Source organism: Ixodes scapularis, unplaced genomic scaffold (genome assembly GCF_016920785.2).
Source record: "Ixodes scapularis isolate PalLabHiFi unplaced genomic scaffold, ASM1692078v2 PGA_scaffold2__306_contigs__length_199485367, whole genome shotgun sequence".
Classification (NCBI taxonomy): domain Eukaryota; kingdom Metazoa; phylum Arthropoda; class Arachnida; order Ixodida; family Ixodidae; genus Ixodes; species Ixodes scapularis.
Window position 1 is genome coordinate 154,816,469 of NW_024609857.1, and position 17,470 is coordinate 154,833,938.

Sequence of the window (17,470 nt, forward strand, 5' to 3'; positions counted from 1 at the left end):
GCAATCTCCCAATACAAATTAAATAATGCTGTTGTACTCCATATCGAGGCCCTTTTGCCGTCGTCGGTTTGGCTGAAACTCGTGAATAAAAAACCAACCCGAAATCTAATGAAAATAAATCGGAAAGAAATTCTGCACCATATCAGTTCCAAAAGAAGCGAAGTATTCACTGAACGCAATCCGCAAATGCGGTTCCGTTAAAAGCACACCTGCAATTTTTATCAATAAATACCTCCTCCGTGTTGTGAGTTTCCGAAATATCGCGCGACATTCGGCATCTTTTTTTCTTCTTTTTTTTTTAAATGGGATTACGCGTTTTATGTTTGTTTACAAACATCTAGTATGCGAGAACAAGAAGTGTGCCTCTTAACGCATTCTGCATGTTTTGTCATCTTGGTAGAAATGAGCCAGCAGAAAGGAGCGTGGGGACCCGGCTGGAGGTACAACTGCTTCGTCGCAAGCCTAAGCAGCAGAAATTCCCTGAATACTACGGTCCGGACGAGGAAGACGGCGTCTTTTACGACAAGGTGTTCCGCAAAAGATCTTACGGAAAACGTACGTATATAGCCAGCGGTTGTTTTGCGTTCGTCACCAATTTAAAACTTTGAAATGAGATTGCGACACGTCAGCAATGTTAATGGGCAGCTGAAGAGGGTCTTGAAAAATACGAGTTCCAGGTGAATTCTAGAGTATTTATATGCCTCGAATCTGAATATCGTGTTCGTTTTTTTCCCGAAGATGTAAGTAAACGCTAGAAAGCACGAAAACCCTACGACCAGTCGTTTCGTCATACGCAAATCTTTCGGCCGCCAAGCGCGTGTCGCTCGTGTGGAGAGCGCGTGCAATTGATTGCTTGCTTGCCAGGTATATTCCATCGCACTGACAGTAGTCGTAACGTCTTTTCCTTACCCTTTTTTTTTTTAAAAATAGCGAGAGTGCGCGTGCATAGCTTTCATAGGCGCTGAAGATGAGCGGGAGCGGAGATTGCTATAAAGTATTGTTGAAGCCCCCCCCCCCCCTTTTCCCTACGGGAAAGGGGGGGGGGGGGGGGGGCTTCAACAATACTTTAAAAATATTTTCTGCAGCCTCATTGCACCACATTGAAAGCCAATCTCGATATTCGGGATCCTAGAGGCGAGATGAAGACGATTTATTTGTTTGCTCCCAAATACAAAACCGCTTCAGTTTCCCTTTAATCAATGGTCTGGACTTCAGCATCAGTGCGAGACGTGTTCATTGTCACATTCTCACCCTCGCTCTCTTGAGTGCCACATGGCCCATTCTGTGATGGCAAGGGAATTATGAAAGGCATTTCCATAATTTCTTGGGTGCTTTTAACGCGGTCTTTCGTGACTTTTGCAAATGGTTCACTCAGAATGTGGTCAGAACGCATTTTGGTCGTTCTAGAGAGACGCTTCAGGGTAACCGCAGGGTTTTTGCTATGAACCGGTCGACGGTAGCCCTTGTTCGCAGCAGTGCCGCGGAGCAACAGGCCGGCCCTCCATCCGGAGAGACACGAGAGGTGTGACGACGACCAGGATTGCCGGCGCTCTCCGAGTCAGATCTGCACCAAGCGGGCCCGGGAGCCTTTCGGCCGCTGCCAGTGCCCATACTACCGCCCCGTCGAGGTGGTCGTGGACGGCGTCGTCCGTTGCGTCCCATGTACGTACCGCACTGCGTCTTTCTGACTGCAGAAGTTGAAGTATACCGAGCTTCGTTCTGCTTTCAGAATAGAAAGAAGATATGCAGATCATCCACCACACAATCCACAATTTGTGTTTCCTTGGCGCGTACAACCACGTATCGTGTAGAGTCAGTAGATTGAAGAACACATTTACGTACGTGGTTTTGCAACAAGTGGCACACTACTGCACTCAGTTGCTTGCCCTCCCGGAAGAAGGTTTCACTCACGGACAAAGGAAAAGACGCAGTTTAATGTGTGGTTTTCTCGATGTTTATTTAGCTGCGCTTGAGACTCTGTGTGTTCCTCCTTTTCGTCATGCCTCCGTCTGGGATTTTTGCTATAATAAACAGTCACAAGATCAAATCAAATCATACCAAGTTTATTTTTGCCAGATTTTGCAGGACAACAGTGACTCGTCCAAAAAGCTGCTAAAAAGCAGCTTGACGAAGGTCCCAGCCCCCGTGCAGTTTGCGACAGTTTTAAACACAGCTTGAGTACAACAAATTTAGGAACTACAACTACACAGTGTAGAGAGACAAGTCCAAACCAATGCAAAAACCTGATTTATACAATACTATACTCCGCGACAACTTTTCTTGGCATTGCAGTGGAAGGTACAGGCCTGCGTTCCCTCTCCCATTTTGAGCACGCGCGGGCTCTCCTCCTCTCCCCGGAAATGGAAAGAGGAGGAGAGCCCGAGCCCGCGCACAGCTTTGCTCCGCTCAAAATGAGAGAGGGAACGCGGGCCTGTACCTTCCACTGCATTGCCAAGAAAAGTTGTCGCGGAGTATAGACAAAAAATGTACAGGCAAGTGAAAGAAAGAAAAACACGACACCTTAAAGCAATAATACAATCGCGTGCTTTAACACAGAATGTGCTTTGTCTGCCGATTTTCGTGGGGTTCTGCAACGTTCGGCTGTAACGGCCGGCTGTAACAACCGGTTGTGACAACCGGCTCTAACAGCCAGCTGTAATAGTCAGCTGTAAGTGAATTGCGACACCGAAAAGCGTTTTGCCCCGAGGAAACGATATAAAGTCATCAGTCCCCCGGCAGGATTTGTAACCTCATGACTGTCAGCCAAGTCTCGTATGAAAAACTTATATCTGGGCCCTATCTCGCCATATCAAACATTATATGATTATATGCGGCCTATATACAGCCTTATCTGGCGTATATACAGATTTATCTGGCGTATATGAAGACTGATATGGCGTTTATACAGCCTTATCTGGCGTATATACAGCTTTATCTGGCGTATCATCATCATCATCATTTATTTTCCTTGAGGGCCCCAGGGGGCATTATACAAGGGAGTGAACACAATAAAAACATCAACAAAAATAGTTAATAAAAAACACGCTGTAACCTATACATGTATTTCAGAAAGAAAGAGGTTAACAGCTGCAGCAAACTTGTTAGTGTCAGTCAGGAATGGGCAAAATACATGCAAATATGTATCGAAATACAAATACAAAATACTTCGTCAAAAATGTATTTAATTACAAATCTAATTACATTTCCAAAAAAGCATTTAAGTACAAGATACAAATACAACCAAATATATTTGGTTTCCTCCAAATACTTTTCCAAATACATTCCTCAAAATTTGTGTCAGCGACTTCAGGGCACCTGCAACGGATTTCTGGGTATCTCATTCTAAATTTGCATTGCACACTCGGGAGTTAGTGTGCGAGGTTCTAGTAACGTAATAGAAATATAATCACAAAAAATGTAATCAGCTTGGACGTAATAGCTGAAAAAAGTACAGAGCTTCAAGCAGCTTTTTTTGTCGATTACATTTTTGTGTGTCCAACAAAGAACCGAGACGACCAAGACGCACAGCACTAGCTAGAGAATGTATATTGTTGCAACTCGCACCAGATACGAAAATCTGGACGACCCGCGCATTTAGAATGTTCCAGGCGAAAATATAGATGTAAATCAGGCTGCAAAGCATCACAAGTTGTCACAGGCACTTATTTAGCCAGTCTGACCGTGAACGTCGATTTCGTCACTACTCTTGCCCTGAACTAGCACCGTATTCACAAAGTCACTAAACGCTTGTGCTTGATTGAGAGACACTACATTCGCTGCAGAACGTAGTTTTCTTCCTGCTCTGAACAGTGACAATAAATTTGAGAGATGTATTTTCGCCCACAAAATTGTATTTAATTACAATTGTATTTGAAATACCCACGTTTAAGTATTTAAATGCACACGTAAAATACATTACCCATTTTGTAATTAAATACAAATGCAAAATACACAAAGTATTTAAAATACGTATTTCAAATACTTGTATCTGAAATACTGCCCATCCCTGGTGTCAGTCATGTTTACAATGAGGTCAGGTAAGGAGTTCAATCGTCAATAGCAGGTGGTAAATTCGACATTTTACAAGAGACAGATGACGAAGTAATTGAGCGCAGTTTACATGAGTGGTCAAAACGAGGGAAAATGCGGTAGGGAGGCGATAGTAGAAAATCTTTTAGATGGTTGCTGTGCTAAAAGATTTTGTGAAGAAGAGTGAGACGTGACACCCTTCGACGTAAAGGAAGTAAGTCAAGATTAACTAATTTGCGTAATCCTGATATGCTAGTGTATGGGGAGTAGTCAGAGTAAATAAAACGAAGACCTCTGTTTTGAACGGATTCAAGGTTGTTAGTTAGATATGATTGCCATGGTGACCATATGGATGAAGCAAATTCAAGTTTAGATCTGATCAAGGTCGTATCAGCTAGTAGTTTTACTGAAGGTGTAGCTAGTCCGAGGTTACGGCGAAGAAATCCGAGAGTACGGTTAGCATCGGCAGTGACAGCGTTTATGAGAGTAGTCCATGACAGATCAGAGGTCAGGTGAACGCCTAGGTATTTATATGAGGAACAGGTAGCTACTGGGATAGTGGAAAGGTGATTAGAAAAGGATGAAACATGTGAACTGCGGGTAAATGATAGAGATTTACATTTATTAAAGTTTAAAGTCATTTGCCATTTGTGGCACCACTGAGTTATAAATGTGAGGTCATTCTGCAAAATTTGATTATCGTGGTTTGAATTAATAGGTCTATAAATTACACAGTCGTCGGCGAACAGACGTATTGAAGAGGAGATGTTGAGGTAGAGATCATTAATGTATATTAAAAATAGAAGGGGGCCAAGAACGGTTCCCTGGGGGACGCCGGAGGTTACAGTGCAGGTGGTAGATTTGGTGTACTTGATAGATGAGTACTGGGTGCGATTTGTGAGGAATTCAGAGATCCATTTGACGACTGAGGGATGGATATTAATATTTCTAAGTTTCAGTAAGAGACGTTAATGAGGGACCCTGTCAAATGCCTTGGAGAAATCAATAAATATGGCGTCAGTTTGCTTATTAGAATCAAAGTTTGAGTAAATGTCAGTAAGAAAAGCTGTTAGTTGCGTTTCGCATAAGTATGACTTGCGAAAGCCGTGCTGATGCTCGAAAAGAAGGTTGTGGGAGTCTAGAAAGTTTATTATGTTAGAATAGAGTATATGCTCTAAGAGTTTAGACGACACAATGGTGAGTGAGATGGGGCGATAGTTGTTGATTAGTTGGCGATCACCTGCTTTGTAAACGGGGATGACGTTAGCGATTTTCCAATCGCATAGAATTTCAGAAAGTTGAAGAGACTGCGAGAAAATGTCGCAGAGGAAAGTTGAAGAGACGTGTTTAGTATTTATTAATATTTTCGAGTTTATTTGGTCGTCGCCAGAGCTAGAAGACACCTTCAGCTGATCAATGGCCTTCAGTACACCAGAGTGGTCGATCATGATAGGATTCATAGGAGGATGAAGGGGTTGGCACAAGTTGGGCATACTTGACAAGTCTTCATTGGTAAAGATCGAGCTAAAAAAGTTGTTAGTTTCAAGAGCACCATGTTCGTCAGAAAGTGGAAGGCCGTACTCGTCAACGAATTGTAATGGAAGATAGAGTGCTGGGTTAATTACTTTCCAAAACTTTTTAGCTTTATTGGTTAAAATGTTGGGGAGGTCATGAGTATAAAATTTGGATTTGGCATCATGAATCGCGGATTTGTAGGCCCTAGCGCATTCGTGATAGACGTTCCAAGATGTGTTAGTGTTATGAGCCTTTGCCCTCGTATAAGTTCTTTTTTTCCTGTTGGAGTGGCAATGAACTGTTTTATCGTACCAAGGGTTAGTGTTATCGGATATAATTCGAGTGAGTGGAACGAAACGTTTTATTAAGGATGTTAGTCTATCTTTGAAAAGAATCCAGTTTTCATTGACCGTCCTTTCTGCGAAGTTAACTGAGAATATGGGATAAAATTCTTCGAGGTTGGTGTTGATAGATGCGTAGTCGGCTCTTGCGTAATCGTGAATAAATTTGCAATAACGTGATTTTTTAGGAGCAGCGATGGAGAATGTTAGCTCAATGACGAGATGGTCGCTAATGCTGGGTAAGTATGTGACGTTGCTGAAGAGGGAAGGTCATTGCTTAAACATAGGTCGAGTACGTTTCTGCAGCGATTGGTAATTCTAGTGGGTTGAGTGATAACATTAGATAGGCTAAAATCTAAACAAAGGTCAATAAACTCCTGAGAAAATGCACAGCCAGAACAAATAGTAGACCAGTCAATATTTCGGTAATCGAAATCACCAAAAAGGGCAACTAAAGCGTTAGGATATTTACATGCGAGTTCAGAAAGGCATTTATACAGCTCAATAACAAAATCTCTTTTATTATCCGGCGGCCTGTAACACACACCCATTATTACGGAAGGCGTTGTGCAAAGATACACCTTAACAACTTCTAGGTCAGTGGTAAGCGGTATTAGCCGAGATGGTATATGGTCTTTTATGGCCAAAAGTACGTCCCCTCCTTTTCTAGTTTTTCTATCAGACCTATACACTCGAAAGTTTAGGTGCGAGGGAAATAGCTCAACGTTAGATATATCAGGGCTTAGCCTCGTCTCTGTAAGTACAACAAAAGCGGCATTATACGTTTCAATTACTGAAATTATTTCGTCTCTCTTTGGTATTAGGCTTCTAATGTTAGTAAATAGGATAGAATGACTTGAAGATGTGTTAGTGATAACATGGTGCTTTGCCGGTCGACTCCTAGAGGGCGACGAGAAGAAGCGCTGGCGTGGCTACGTGTCTTTTTCTTTAACGGCGCCAAGAGCGGCATCGAATACGTAGCACTTATTTATAAAAAGTTTATCATGACGCAGACTGTAGGGGGTGCCTTTTGGCGTTGCAAAATCAAGAAGGTGACGGCGTGCGAGCCGGACAGAAATTGGGAAGTCTTCGCTGATGGCTACGCGAGTTCCTTTAAGCTTGTGGGCTAATGAAAGAACGCTATCTTTATCTTTAAACGAAGAAAACTTTACTATTATTGGGCGACATTTCTGAGGGTCGAATGCTCCTAGGCGATGCGCCCTTTCAATCCTAGATGATTCAACTTGCACGTTTAGTTTTTCGGAGCACAAGCTAGTGACCAAGCACTCTGACTGAGCCCACGTTTCCTTGTCTGCGTCGGTGATGCCAAAAAATAAAAGATTACAGCGACGGGATCTGCCCTCTGCATCATCGCAACGTGTTTTTAGCTGAGATAGTTCGTTTAAGGCTGCAGTAAGCTGGGGTTCAGTAGTCGCGGCGCTACTAGTATCCTTCTGCTTTAATGCGTCGAGTTCACTCGCGATTTTCTTAAGTCGATCTTCAAGTGTTGATAGTAGCGCCGCGACTACTGAACCCCAGCTTACTGCAGCCTTAAACGAACTATCTCAGCTAAAAACACGTTGCGATGATGCAGAGGGCAGATCCCGTCGCTGTAATCTTTTATTTTTTGGCATCACCGACGCAGACAAGGAAACGTGGGCTCAGTCAGAGTGCTTGGTCACTAGCTTGTGCTCCGAAAAACTAAACGTGCAAGTTGAATCATCTAGGATTGAAAGGGCGCATAATGGTTGACTTCCACCAGCTAGCCTGTACTTTGACTCTTTTCTGTTCACTTTGTTTTTGTTTTTCTTTTAGAAGATTTACTTCTTGTTGAAGTATAGCATGACTGTTTTTAAGTTTATCGACTGTTTCTTGTAAGCTAAGTAATTGTTGTTCTTGGGGTTTTGACATGGGACCTGGGTTCCGCTCAACATCACCAGACAACAACACCAGCAGAATTCTAAAAGACTCAATACAAGCTGCGGGGCATGGAAGCATAACAAAGCAAACATTGTCTGATTTAAAACAATGGCAAGGTTTTTGTTTACTAACCTGCGGGAGGACGAAAAACATAAGCAACTTCATGGCTGCAGAGCCTCCATGCCAACTGGCGCGCTGTCGCAAGGGTGCCAGTGGGCATCGACAGCGGCAGAGCTGCCGCTGTCGATGTCCCTGTTGATGACGTGGTGTGAACGAGGTTCTCGATGAACTTGATACCAGGACAGGGCGGTGCTGTCGGCCAGTGATTGGTAGGTCGAAGATTGTCGTCCGGATGCCGGAAGAAAACCGCGCCGTCATCGTGACTCCAGTTAGTTAGGCTCCCACGCGCCGACACGTTCAGGAACTGCGGGAGGACAAAAAACATAAGAAACTTCATGGCTGCAGAGCCTCCAAGCCCACGCGTATATACAGCTTTATCTGGCGACCGGTTTTCAATATATTAAAAAGTTTAAAAAATTCTTTATGAGCAAACTGTGAAGGACTCATTGTTCATGAGCTAAATATTAGCACAAATAATCCCAAAATTCAGCTTTAACAAGCTTAAGTTTGAGATTATTTCTGCTAATTTTTACGGGGATTTCAATGTAGCTTAATTATTTCAAAGTGTTCACATTACGCCCAAATGGACAATTTGCTAAATCCCCCAGGCGCATCGGCCCGTACTCGAGGAATCATGAGGACGGTGTTTCTTCAGCTGCCTAGTGATCGAAATTTTTGCCCAATTCTATGGTTACACAGTTTTGAGTGTAATTGAGAGTCACCCTGAACAAGTTAACTCAAGTACCTGTCATAATACTTTTAAAATGTCCCGCCAATGTCAGTACTGTGCATTCTGTCCAACCTTCAACCTGGATGAGCTGCAGACATATCTCTTTCATTATTATCATTCTCGTACAGCTTCATAGACGCTGATATTATGTTAGAAACAATAAATGCTATAAACAGCTCCGCTGAATCCAAGCTAAGTCCCGGTTTTGGTTGTTGTGATTTCTCGGCTTTTAAGTAATTCCTGCTAAAACAACAATCACGAGAATGATAATATTGTAAGAGATTTCGGCGGCTCAGCCTGGTTGAAGTTTAGACAGAACGCAGAGTATCATAAACGCTGCCATTGACGAGAAATTTTAAAAGTGATCTGACAGGTCCTTCAGCCCTATGGGACACTTCTTCAGGGTGACTACGAATTACACCCGAAACTGTGTAATCATGGAATTGGTCAAAACTAGTGATCACTAGGGAGCTGAAACATCTCGTCGCTGTTCCTGAGTTCCTGGTTTCCTGGCTGCATCTCGTCCGGGGCCTGCGTTCTGCGGTCCCTGGCTACGTGTCGTCGAGCGCCCCGGCGAGGGTGCGAACCCCCATGGCGGCCGCGTCGACGGAATCTTCTCCCCCGCCGAAAGCGCACGCTTTCGACGTTGTCGTGCCAGTAGGCACATCGGCGGACGATCTCATTGATGGGATATCCGCCATTGTGGGGCTGCCCGAAATTTTCTCGGCACAGCACCTAGGAGGTACAAACTTCCAAGTCGTCGTCAACACCCGTGCAGCCGCCCTCAAGCTTCGTGAGGCCGGCAGCGTCTCCATCGCCAACCAGTCAGTCCCCATCGTGCCGACGGGTCCGCAAAATGACGAATGTGACTTGCCTCTTCCTGCCGACGTTTGTGCGCAACGACCAGCTCGTCCAAGCCCTGGCCCCGTACGGCAAAGTCATCGACGTCTCCTACGCAACCTACCACCGAACGGCGACTGTGAAAACAGGAACCCGCTTCATCCGCATGGAGATGAAGGAGGCTAACCCCCTGCCCAACTTCCTGCGCGTCGCCGGACATCGTGCTACTTTTGACTACCGCGGCCTGAAGCGCGTATGACGACGCTGCAAGCAGGAGGGCCACGTCCGGGCACAGTGTACGACGGGCTACTGCGACCGCTGCGGTGTCTTCGGGCACCCAACTGAGGGCTGCACTGACAACTGTGGACGCTGCGGTGGAATCCGCGCGACTGTGTACTGCACGGCCAAGAGAAGCTACTCCTCCATGGTCACCGGAAACTACGCCACCGATTTCCCGGTCCTGGACCCAGGAAACGGGACCTGTCCCCCCCGAAGCTCCGGCCGTACCAACCGTCTCCACCGTCGCCCCTCCGTCACCACCTGACGCCGCAGCCGCGGCCGCACCACCGCCTCTTCCGTCGCCGCCCCCACCCGCCCCACCTGAGCCAAGCCCGACCGGCTCGGGGGTGACTTCAGCCGAAGCGACGGACTCTGCCCGAACCGCCGCGGTTGTTGTCGGCGACACCGCCTATGCAACGTGGAGCCAAGCGTCGGGTGATGGCGAGGTGTCCAGCGACAGCGACCACCTCGTCATCGACGAGAACCCCGCTCCAGGTGGCCCCGCAGAGACACCGACCGACAGTATGGATACGACCACAACTGACACACCGGAGTCCAACTCGAGCCGACTACCGCACGAGGACTCCAAGCGTCCCCTCAGGAGCAGCGGTTCCCGCTACACGGACAGTGGGGGCCCACGAGCCACGTGCCCCGAGAAACCGCGAAAGTCCTCCCCCTCGCGTCGGGACCCCTCTCCAGCATCGTCCGACAGCCCCACGTTTTAAGCAACACGCTGGCGTCCCTATCCCCCTTTTTTACTTTATACTGGCCACCCTCCGCTTATTATCCCTGAATGTGCGGGGCTTTCGAAACCCAGCGAAGCAAACTGAAGTGATGCACTTCGCGAGGATGCAGAACTGCGATCTTGTGTGCTTGCAAGACACCAACTTTGCCCGCTTCCGTGACGTTGCGGATTTCGAAGCCCGGTTTTCTGTGACTGCTTTTTTTTCTTACGCGCCGCGCCGCGCGACGGGCGTGGGCGTGGTTGTCTGCAATCGCAGTCTGCTGCGCAATGCCACTTATCTTTTTGATACGGAGGGAAGGACTCTTCGTTTGGATTTTTTCTTCGGTGAACGAAAATTTCGCCTACGCGCCAACTGTATCGACCTTCCAGCACGACTACTTCCGCAGCCTAGACGTGCATCTACTCGACGCGGGCCCGTGCTTTTTGGTCGGCGACTTCAATTGCGTTCTGGACTCTAACGCCGACGTTCGCGTTCCTGGTCAGGGTCGCTCAACCTGGTCCGCCCGTGAACTTCGGCGGCTTGTGAGGCACTTCGACCTCGTAGACGGATGGTCCTTACTGCATGGATCCACCCACCAGTCGACGTGGAACAGAGGGGCTTCGGGAAGTCGCATAGACCGGCTGTACTTGCCTCGCACGCTATCTGCTGCGCTACAGACCTGAACTGCGGTGGACTTCCCGTCGCGCCCAGAAGAGATTTCCGATCACCGTCCGCTACTTATCAAGTTCTGCTTCGACTCTGTCGTCGCACGCTCCACACGTCCGTGGCGTCTGGATTCCAGGATCCTCCACGACGAGACCACGCGCCGCACGCTAGGCAACCTGGTCAAGAAGTCGCTAGTGGGCGTGCGCCCAGAGCCGGCGTCTTGGGACCGCCTAAAAGGTTAATGGCAAAGCTTCAGCACTCTGATGGGACGGCACCTCCGCGAACGGCATCGAGGGCTTCTGCAAGACACTATCCTCCGAATCCGTATCGTCCGCCGAGGGGGCGCCTTGACCCCCTTCATGAGGGCGTACCTCGACCAGCTGCAGAGACGCTACGAACGATACCTTCGGTGGGACTCCACCGCGGCTACTGTCTTGCAGGCTCAGGGGAGCCCGTCGGTCCACCCGGAGGTACTGCGCTACACCCATCGCAAAAGCCTACAAGCCTTTGAAAGACAGCACACGCCCTCCGCGTCGGGGTCGCCCGGCCACCTTGACAATGGTCGCTCCGCAGCCCACTTCCGATCGCTGGCCCAGTCGGACGCGCCGGTTGATCGATATTCGGCGTCCTCGCACCCTCTCCTCAGCGGCCTCCCCAAGATCTCCGCCGAGGATGACGCGGGCCTGCGGCGGCCCCCGTCCGCGACCGAGCTGTGGAACTTTTGAAGCGGATGAAGAACGGCTCCGCGCCAGGACCGGACGGTCTCCCAGCGGAGTTCTACCGCACGTTCTGGCACATTCTCGGGAACTTTTTTACCGCTGTCGTGCGGGTCTACTTTGAAGACCTCCTCCTACCGCCATCCTTTCGGCTGGGACGGATCGTACTCATCCCCAAGGAGGATGGTGACCATGCCGACCCCGGGGCATGGCGCCCGATAACGTTGTTAAACAGTGACTACAAGCTCCTCGCGGCGACCCTAGCCTCGCGTCTGCAAACTTTCCTACCGGAGGTGGTGAACCCCCGACAGACGCGCTCAGTGTCGGGCCGCAGCATACATACTTTGACGACTCTCACACGCGACATCCTGGAGTTTACACGCTCCCGACGGGCAAACGGGCTTCTCGTGTCGTTGGACCAAGCCAAGGCGTTCGACCGCGTCGAGCACCAATACCTGCTCGGTGTTCTCGACGGGTTTGGCTTCTCCTCCGAGAGTGCTCAGCTGTTCGCAGCCTTGTACAGTGACTTGCGGAGTGACTTGTTCCTGAATGGCTCCTTAGTGGCACGCTTTCCGGTAACGCGAGGAGTTCGGCAGGGGTGCCCGCTGTCCCCGGTACTTTTCGTCCTCAGCTTAGAGCCCTTCCTGGTTGGAGTCGACAGGCACCCCAGCATAAGCGGACTTGCTCTACCTGGGTCCGGTGAGCTTCGCGTCTCGGCGTATGCGGACGACGTGACCCCCTACCTGCGCGACGAAGACAGCCTGGTGAAGGCCCTCCGACTCTTCGACGAGTACGCGTGCCTCTCCGGCGCACGGTTGAACCCTGAAAAAAGCAAATCTCTCTGTATCAGGGCTCCCCCCACGTGCCCGCCATCTCTGCCGCGAGCCCAGTCCGTTACCATTCTTGGAATCTCGTACGACGCCTCCGGCGTGGCTCCGGAGACCTAGGCCAACCTGCGTCAAGAGATCATAGAGACGGCCGCTGAGGCTGGCCATTACGACTTCCCCATGGCTGTGCGGCGGTACCTTGTTCAGACGGTTTTCTGCGGAAGGTTGTGGCATGTGGCCCGCGTAGCCCTCCCGCCGCGCCCCTTCATCCTCCAAGTGCGCTCGGCGTTGTTTACCTTCTTCTGGAACAACCGAACAGAACTCGTGAGGCGCTCCCGCTTATGCCTCCCCCGCTGTGAAGGAGGGTGGAGCCTTCCGTGCATTGAGCTGGCAGCGCCCATACTGGCCCTGAAGACAACCCTGGTAATCCTTGACGACCACGACAACCCAGCACGGCCGCTCACGCTCTACTTCCTCGGCGCCAATAACCGTCTTCTGGGAGACTCTCTTCCGAGCCCACCTCGGCCCCGCGCGGAGACGACCCCTGCATTTTACAGGTCTACCGCGGATCTCTTCGACAAGCTCAGCGTCCACGTGTCACGAGAGGTGATACTCGAGGCTCCGGCGTCAAGGCTTGTTGAACGCCTAGTGGTGGCAGACCAACCCCCGCCGCCGCCGGGCGCGGTGCAGCCGTACCCGTGGCTGGCACTGACGTCGTCCACGCTGCCGGACCACGTGCGCGATTTTGAATGGTTAAAGGGTTGGGGTGTCCTCCCAACAAAGACAGGCTTTTCCGCTGGGGAGTGGTACGGGACGCACAGTGCGTCAATTGTGGTGCAATAGAAACAAACGCGCACGTCGTGAGAGAGTGTACCGGCGACGGACCTATGGCGCATAATACAGCGCTCGTTTCGAGGTCTCGGGGTGGACGTATACGTCACACAAGGCGTTGCCCGCGGTGCGCCTTTGCGCTGCTACTAGTGGCAATATGTGAGTGGGTGCTGTGGCGAAACCGTTGTGTCGCGACGGCCCAGCGACAACGACGCCGCGCGTTGTGGCCGCTGTTGTGGGACATCCGAAAAGAACTTACCGCCTACCTGGACGGCCAGCGGTTCTCCCTTGGCGAACAAGAGTTCCTCCGCCGGTGGTCGTGCCGCTACCTTTGTGTGGTGAAGGGTCACGTCATGATCAACTTCTTTACTGTTTAATGGGCCTGAAACTCTAGTTGATACTACAGATCAGTTCCGCGCGAGACCCTTGAATATGTTTGTTGCGTGCAGCGAGCGTGCATTTTTGTGGAATAAAATTTTCTGAACAGCTGAAGGATCACCGTTTCCATACTTCCTCGAGTGCGGGCCGGGGCACTTGGGAAAATTGTAGACAATAAAAAGATATAAAGTGCTGATTTCAGGCTTGTGTTCTTTAGATATGCCTGGCCAAATCTGGAATTTACTTACTTAGCCAGATCTGGGATTTCCATACTTGGCCAGGGGTATCAGGTTATATCTAACATTATGAGGCTATATCTGGCAGATATACCACATCAGGTCATATGTGGCCAATCTTTTATATGGCCATATCTGAAATCTTCAGATATGGCCAGATATAAAATTTTCGTAAGGGGTGCTTGATCGACTGAGCTATCCAGGGCCGGTAATTGAATTACACAAAGACGAGGTCTTCGGCGCGGCATGCCAGTTAGTGGTCGCGCGCTTCGCCCTTTTCTTCTTCCTTGGAAGGGCTATTACAAATTGTGTGCTTGCCAGTCTTAACGGGTAACGTTCTTTGCCTACGTGTTTGGCATTTTGTGAAGCCCAGATAAAAGTGAAGCCTAGATAAAAGTGAAGCCTGGATAAAAGCGTGGCCGCTATGCTCGACACTTATTGGTTGACAGGTGGGAGAGGAGGAGCGAGGCGTTGGACGCTACTAAGCTAGGATCAACTATCAAGTGTACATAGGGTACACGTTAAACTCTCTAATGAAGAGCGCTGTGAACGCAGGCGTCTTGCGTCTGGAAACCCAGAGTATCGCTAAACATGTGTCATGCTACGTTTCACATATGCAAAACAATTGCCTAGCAATTTGCCATAGCTTTTTTTATCCTGATCAGGCGTACTTTTTTACCAAATAGCATATATTTCCATTCTTAATTTGTTTTCATCTAACCAACAGTCGAGGTGATTGCTGGGAACAAGGTCGTGATATCGGACTTTTTACCTGACAAAGTGTGTTACAATATTTGTGTTTAGTAAGCCTAGCTGTCACGAAGCCCGCGCGCCCAGCACTTCGGCTAAAACAGCTTCATGAGATGTTTTTGAAGTGCTATAGCTATAATACGACTAATCTATACATGATATGACTTTCCCACACCCTAAGCACCTCGTCTATATAAACGACTTTAGTCCTTAACGTTGGACGGAAGAACACTAGACAAAATACGTCTCGATTGAACGGAGTATGCTAACAATTACCGCTTAGCGAGTGAAGAGCCACCTAAGTAGAGTTTCTCTCAGTTCATTTATAGAATTTATAATTTTTACAGTGCTCACTAAACTCATCTGGAACTCGAGAACGACGTTTTATCTTATGGGAGCGCTGCGCTGGCACCAGCCAAAAGGCTGCTTCGTAACGTTGCACTCAATAGAGCAAATAGCCCGAGCAGGGGAGGCCACTATAGAGCAAGGCCAAAATCGCTGCCGTGCTCGGGGCAACACAGAATGTTTTCCTGCGATGCGATCAATTATTTTCCCTTTCTTCTGCAAAAGACTAACATACTGGCTGGTTGTATAATCCAATCCCTGACTGTTTGGCAGTCACCTATGCCGTGTTAAAGGGTGTCTGTAATTATTAGGAGGTTCGGGATATTTAGTTAACATTTTCTCGAAACATGACTTTCTTAGTGAATAAAGACGAAGCCGTTTAAACACTCAAAAGAAACTCTCTTGACACAAGAAAATTAGACACGGCATGTACTGCGAGAAATGGGCGACAGAAAGGCGCGTTAGAACAGGTGTGAGCGTTACATATACAACTCCACACAATTCTGTAGGGAACCTTAAAATGAACTTAATGGTGCGCTGAGGCGCTTATGACATCGTTGTTTTGGCGGGTGCTCTTGGTGCTCGAGTGGTGGTGACGACGGAACAAGGAATGTCGTTGGGGTATGGCAGCGCCGGTGTCCGGGGTAAAATGTTCGGAGAAAAGGCGCAGTCATCTATACTATAGAGAGACCCCCGAGAACACGCACACAAACCTTTGGCAGAGTGGCACTTGGATGGAGCTGAAGGCCCAGCAAAGGAAACTAAGGAACAACGTTACTATGCTTCATTTTCTCCTCGGAGAAGTATTCCGATGATACTTTTAGTTACCTCAACTAACTATATATTCGGAATCACTAGTTTTTTACCTTTCGAATATGCTACTTAGTATCGTAAAATTAAGAATTTGTTCTGAAATTGACCATTTAAATTGATGCAAAAACCAACATTCAAACAGCCCCGCGCTTTCCAGTTTCTTGACGTCGGTGGAAGGCAAACTTGCAGGTCGAGCGGCAAGTCTAAAAATAAAATATACCGAGCATTTGTTTCGTGCTGCTGCACGAGCGCTGGAGCGACCATCCAAAGCATTCAATTGACAACAATGGAACTGGTGGTAATCAGTTGAGAGCAAATTTACAGTGTAAAGAGTGAACCCCTGACTTCCGCTGACATCATTTTTTCGTTATTGCCAGTAGAGACTTTCATTTTGGAAAGCACGGTGAAGACAAGAATTGTAAATTCAATAACTTTGCGAATAATCTTTTTTTGTACAATATTTGGATTAGTATTTCAGTGATGATTGCTTGTGTGTTTCATCAATTTTCGGGCAGATCGGGGACTATGAAGAAAACGCCGTAGTACCATTTAAGTACAGGCGGAGCCGACGCTGCCAGGTAATGGGACTAAACACGCAGCCATAAAAGAGCAAGTAACTAGGCCTTTTGTGGTTGTGATTGGTTCAGCGATGCTGGAATACTTACAGAAAAACGACGAACACCATGACGATGCGCTTTTAACGCTGTCTGATTAGTCCCATCCGCTCATAGCGTTGGCTGCACCTGGACTTAAAGGAAACTCCGGTGTATATTCTATATTCTAGGGTAACGAGGGTTTTTAGTGAAGGAATTGACTCTGAATTACGTGGTGTCAGTTTTATCTGCGTTGTTGTTGTTGTTGTTTTTAATTCCTTACCTATTTGTCTAGATATGCTATCTCAAAGTTTTTTTTCGGGCATGTACGGCGTAACGAAAACTACCGGCTCGGGCATGATGGCAACCCTTGTGATCAGCTGCATGGCCATCGTGCGACGAAAATTTTGTTCTGTGGCACCGCAAAGCATACGACTGGCGTAGTGGCAAGAGCAGTTCCGATCAGTCAGGTGAAATTCTAAGGCTTTTTTACTGCTTTGTTTAGCAGATATCAAACATCCGGAGCAAATATTAATACACGTTCATAAAGTTCTGGACGAAAAGCGAGGTTTCCAAGATGAACGCAGGCTCAGAAAGAGCCCTTACTTATCTTCTGATGAGAACCACAATCTTGGTGGTGGCAACGCGCGTTGCAGAAGCGTTGTGCAAGTTAACCGTAAGCTCGCGCTGAGCAGGAATGGAAACAACTATGGTCACCAGTGAATGTCGCTTTCGGCAACACGACGCGGTTGCGCGAGCAAGGTGTCAATACTCTTCGTGCGCTATCGCGAAGAACACTTATAAACTACGGCTGCT

General features: G+C 48.3%; 1 protein-coding gene across 1 annotated transcript in view; it reads left to right on the forward strand.

The window, feature by feature from the left end:
* Window positions 1-380: 380 nt before the first annotated feature.
* The window catches only part of LOC8030403, a 38,585-nt gene continuing 21,495 nt past the window's right edge, over window positions 381-17,470 (forward strand). Inside the window, exons 1-2 of the mRNA XM_040211501.1 lie at window positions 381-555; window positions 1,477-1,662. Of these exons, the coding sequence (XP_040067435.1) occupies window positions 381-555; window positions 1,477-1,662 (361 nt within the window). The remainder of the gene's footprint in view (window positions 556-1,476; window positions 1,663-17,470) is intronic.